The sequence below is a fragment of the Antrostomus carolinensis genome, unplaced genomic scaffold, assembly GCF_000700745.2.
Source record: "Antrostomus carolinensis isolate BGI_N321 unplaced genomic scaffold, ASM70074v2 scaffold38853, whole genome shotgun sequence".
Taxonomy (NCBI): domain Eukaryota; kingdom Metazoa; phylum Chordata; class Aves; order Caprimulgiformes; family Caprimulgidae; genus Antrostomus; species Antrostomus carolinensis.
Genome location: NW_010303788.1, coordinates 5,598 through 10,681, shown reverse-complemented (window position 1 = coordinate 10,681; position 5,084 = coordinate 5,598). Strand labels below are relative to the sequence as shown.

Below are 5,084 nucleotides of genomic sequence, written 5' to 3'. Positions count from 1 at the left end.
TCTGAGCACAGCCTGTCTCGGGCGCTGAGCAGCGCCTGCTGCGAAATCCTAATGAGCTCTTTCTTTTCACCACCTGAAAAGGTAGCTCCGTCTTAAGCAAGCCGGGAGGATGCCTTCCTCTCCATCTGGCTTTCCTCTCCCATCATTTTTTACTCTACAGGAATATTTCTGGATATATTTTTTTTCCTCCTGTGCAGTAACAGAAATCAGGCCAGCCAGGGGAGGAGGAGGCAGAGAGCTATTTCAGGGAGCTGCTGTTATCTGCTCGATGTTAATCCCCTGGCTGGGTGGGGGGAAGGTTTTCCCTGAGTGCTTTACTGGGAGGGCATATATTAAACATTGAAAAGCAAAGAGAGGAAGAAGAGGATTAGAGGGAGAAGGAGGAGGCTGGCTGCTGGTTTTACTCTGCTCTGCTTTTATGGATGCAACAGCGTGATTGATCTCACTGGGGTTTTTTTGTTTTGTGTTTTCCTTCCTTCCTTTCTCTCTCCCTCTCAGATATCTGTGTATCAAGGTCCTTTTGCCTCACCATTGTCCCGGAGCCCTGGAAGCCCCTTTGCTCCCCTTCCTCCTGGTTTCACCTCCTGCTGTAGCTGAGCTGCTGAGATAATGGAGCTCAGGACTGTGGTAGCCACCGTGGAAAGCGGGGAGCAAGACACAGTTCTCAAGGTGCTTCAGATCTACAACCAGGAGGTGAGTGAGCATCAAACCTCTGCCTGACGTCAGCTGCTGCTGTTTCCAAGCTGGAGCAGGTTGGCCATGTTGTGGGATTTCTGTGCCATCCGGCTGTCCCCAGTCTGTCTCCTCTGAGCGCATCTGTCTGTGTGTTACTGCCATAAAAACGTTACAGACTGCTCTGTCTTTTACTTGCAGATGGTTTATTGCTTGGTGTTTTGCTAAGCAGCCTCTCTTTAGCTTGGTTTCTTTGTATACTGGAATTAAGGCACATAGAAGGGATTTTTAAAAATTATTATCAAGATCCCAAGTAAAACCTGGTAGGGAGGTAAACATTAGTGTGAAGACCGAGTAGGAGGAGCTGTTGTGTTAAGGCAAGGTTTGGAGGTGTAAAACTGAGGCCTGGGGAGGAGCTGCAGGTGAAATGGTTGTCGTGATTTGCAAGTAAAAGATTGTTAGAGGTAGACAGGGACAGGTTGCTGGAATTTGATCCAGGTGCCTACCTGAAATCTGATGGTAAGAAGTAAATAGTGAATATACAATATCAAAAAAAGAATGGTTGGAAGCAGAGATTGAAGTGTTTCTAGCCTTAAAGTGGCAAAAGATTATCTGTGGGGGTAAATACCTTTGAAATAGACTCTGGTTGTCAGGGAAATTTCCTTCAGAGGGTTTCCATCAGGGTAGGGCTGGCCCTGCAGATCTCTGTGACTCATTCTGCACCATTCCTGAGTAGGTGGGAAGTCAGTGGGGAAAACCTGTGAATATTTCACACAAGTGTGCAAGAGGGAGAGTGTGCAACTCTTTCCAGCAGTTGGTTTTGAAACGAGGGAGATATTGGGTAAGGAGCAGCAGGTCCCTGGTACAGACAGTCTGCAGGATTAACATCACCTACAGCAGGTGTAAAGCTGGAGAAATCAGGACTGAAACAGTTTGATGTGTAACCAGCTTGAGGCATCAAACCACAATATTTCCTGTTTAATTCCTCCACCTGGATGCTTTTTCAGTGTATCAAGCGTAGGAAACTTGTGAGAATGTCAGTGGTTTTGATAGCCTGTCTAGAAGAAACGAAGCAATCAAAGAGGATTATGAAACTGCAGATAAACTAAATAACTTCATTGCATCACTTTACTGTAAAAATTGATGGTACTGTATCCTTTTTATGGAGATATATTTTAATTCACTATTGTATATGCCGTCAATTTTTTATTGCCGGGAATAAACTGCAGCTAAAGCAAAACCACAGGTATGACAACAATATACACGAATGAGATTACAGGAGCCTGCCAAGAGGATGCAGTGGGAGAAGAACCAGTGGCATGGTTGTCTGCAGAGCACATCGGTCCAGGACTGAACCGCCAGTTCCTCGTAGGGTGGTGCAGCAGCCTGTGCACGGGTCAGCTCACAGCACTGAAGCAGGAGCCGCAGCCCTGGCACAGCACTGCAGGGGCACAGCCGTCCTGCCTGCGTGCCCAAAGCTTCTCGAGTGGTGTGTCAGCATCGCTCTGTCCATCGTCCATCACGGCGTGATTTAGGCTGGAAAGGCCAAAGCTGTCCCTGGAATCCGGTTGCTGTGGCACAGTTAATCTGCAAACTGTATCTGCTGCTTTTAAGCAGACAGGAACTGGCAGCACATAGAAAAAAGGCAGTGAAGGGCAGGGGAGCCTACGTGTGTAGAGTGAGCGAGTCGGGGAACACCCGAGATCTCCAGAAGCTCAGTGCAGTCAGTCCCGGGCTTTGGGCAGGAATCAGGAAGAGTTAAGGCAACTGGACAGCTGGTAAGTGATAAATACAGTGGAAGATGAGCTCAGCTGTTCAGACCTATGGATGGGATATCCGTGAATTGTGATTGCTCAAGAGAAGAGTAAGTCCAGAGTATGCCAATGATTGATTGTGGTAAGACTAATTACTGTTACTGAGCAGCTCCCCAGGTGTAAGCACTGTAACTCAGTGAAAGGTGACAGCGCGTGCGAAGAAAATGATGGGAGAATTATGATACAATTATATCCATATGTCTATCTATAGATCTGGCTGTATCTGTACTCACATAATTAGTGGGTTATAAATTTTAAACATTTTCATTCTCAAAGCTTGGACCAGATGCTGTCTTGGTGTAAATCAAGATTGCATCATTCACTGAAAGGTGCTGCTTTTCACCAGGGCACCTGTGAAGGACGTAGTTGGAAGGACACTGTTGCCTGGCTGGGAACACTGTTGGAAAGAAAAGGCAGGATGGGAGCGGAAACCTCAGTGACAGGGATGTTTTCTTCTTGTCTTGTTCCTCAGGAGCTCGTGCTGCTTGTTACATACCTCACAAATATCCTGGACCTCCTGAAGCGCTGCGGCTCTCCTTGCCGTGCTGATCCCCTGCTCTGTGCCGGTGGGGATGCTCTTGAGAAGATGTGCTTGCTTTTGCAGAATGTTTTGCTGCTTTCCAACTGAATGGCCCTCCCCTGGCTCAGGGAAACAGTTCTGTGAACTTTTAACCTGTTACTTATTTTGCTTGTTTTTGTTTTGCCCCCACAGAAATCTCAGTGCTTCACCTTTGATGAAGAGGAGCGGGAAGAGAGGAAGGTAGGCACGCTCTTTGCTTTCTTCCTCTAGACAGAGGTGTAGATCTGCTGCTGCTCTGTACTTGTGTCCAGCAGGGCCTGGTGGTGGCAGCTCCTACAGGGAAAGAAGTGAGTGTTTCTTCGTTAACTTGGTTAGGGAAGGGTGTGCTCAGAGCATCTGGCTCCAGCTTTTCCCTCAGTAGTTGGTATTTTAGGATAAAGGTCAGCATCCTGCCAGCCTTAGCAAGCCCTTTGGGTTCTGTGATGTGTATAGTCTCAGCTGGGGGTGTATAAAGAGTGTGATCCTTTGTGTTGGTGGCATGAGTCTGCTGGGCAAAGATCACAGCAGCATGGAAGCCTGTAGAGGAGAAGTGTTTTTGCTGTGAGCCAGCTGCAGGATTTGACCAAGGCTGTATATTGACAGATACTTGAAACTGGTGTAATCTGGCACTCGAGGCAAAGAACCACTCCTGCCTGCTTGTTTCTGCTCTTGCAATTCTTTCATGCCAGGGCAGACCTTTGCGTGGCTGCACATGGTTGGTGGCCTGGTCTGCCTAAAGAATAACTCTTTTTTTTTTCCTGGATTATTTTCCACTTGGGTCAGTTTTGTGGTCCGATTCATTGGTTGATTGTGTTAGCACAGCAAGTGTGGACCAGGCAACAAGGGTGGAAATAGGACCTGTGTACTGTGAAGTGTTGCTGCAGATGGTTCAAACCAAGCTGCACTTGGTTGTGTGAGGCATTGCCTCTGCTCTTGAACTCTTCTGTTACTTGGTCACGTGTGATGTAGTTACCCACCAGGGTTAGACTTTCAGCTCTTGTGAATTGGTGTTAGTGGAGCTCTGCCAGTCTGTACCTACTGAGGATCTGGGCTAGTAGGTCTCCAGACAGCACTGCAGTTTAGGGAGATACTGCTTATTTGAGTCTCCTGAGGTCTTTTCACCTCCTTTCTTGGAGCATCCCGTGTTCTTCTTGCCTTGCTTAGGTCTTTTTCACCTCCCTTGGTGGTTTTCTGATACATCTATCAACCTTTTTGGTCTGTTTCTGGAGCACCCAACGCAGATGCTTCCCTAATCTTAAGGCTCTGGGCAGGAGTACGGAACTGCTGTGGAGTTGGTCGTTGCTCCTCAGTGAAGCTGTAAGGGATGCTTTTGCCCTGTCCTCTCTCTGCTTAATGCAGCTGCCCAGTAAACCATGATAGCCTGAAGCATCCTAACCATGGGGGAAGCTGAAATATGCAATGGTAGCAGTTGCCTGTTCATACTCTGCCCTTATGTCTGATACCCTCTCCCAGCTGCTCCTTGTTTCTTGCTGGGTGTTCCTGCTCGAAGGGGCCAGGATCAGAGCTGGAGCCGAACGCTTTGCCCGTGCTGCCAAGTGCACACCTGACCCAGAGCTGTCAGCAGGCCTGTCTCTGGATGATGCTCACATCTTCCAGGGCAGAGTGTTACAGGGTGGTGGGGGAGCACTGTGAAGTGTCAGTGCATGAGGCATTTCTTGTTTCCAACTGCACAGAAAATGGCCCAGCTGCTGATCAAGTTCCTGGAAAGAGAGCTGCAGCCGTCCTGCCAGGTCACGTGTTTGGAAAGCATCCGCATCCTGTCCCGGGACAAACACTGCCTTGACCCCTTCACCACCAAGGAAGGCCTGAAGACCCTCTCCAGGCATGCTGGAATTGATTACTCGGAGGAGCTCATCCGGGAGGTCCCAGACTTGGATGTAATCCTGGAATCCCTCAAATGTCTCTGCAACATTGTCTTCAGCAGCCCTAGGGCACAGGAGCTGACAGCAGAAGCCCGGCTGGTGGTGGGCCTGACCAAGCGCATCAAACTGTACAACGAGAGGAGCCTTCCTCACGAG

The 5,084-nt window shown here is 48.6% G+C and overlaps 1 protein-coding gene across 1 annotated transcript in view; it reads left to right on the top strand.

Moving 5' to 3' along the window:
- Positions 1 to 609: 609 nt before the first annotated feature.
- Positions 610 to 5,084, top strand: part of RIC8A (RIC8 guanine nucleotide exchange factor A) — a 9,987-nt gene continuing 5,512 nt past the window's right edge. Inside the window, 3 exon segments of the mRNA XM_010164231.2 lie at positions 610 to 693; positions 3,199 to 3,246; positions 4,740 to 5,083. Of these exon segments, the coding sequence (XP_010162533.1) occupies positions 610 to 693; positions 3,199 to 3,246; positions 4,740 to 5,083 (476 nt within the window).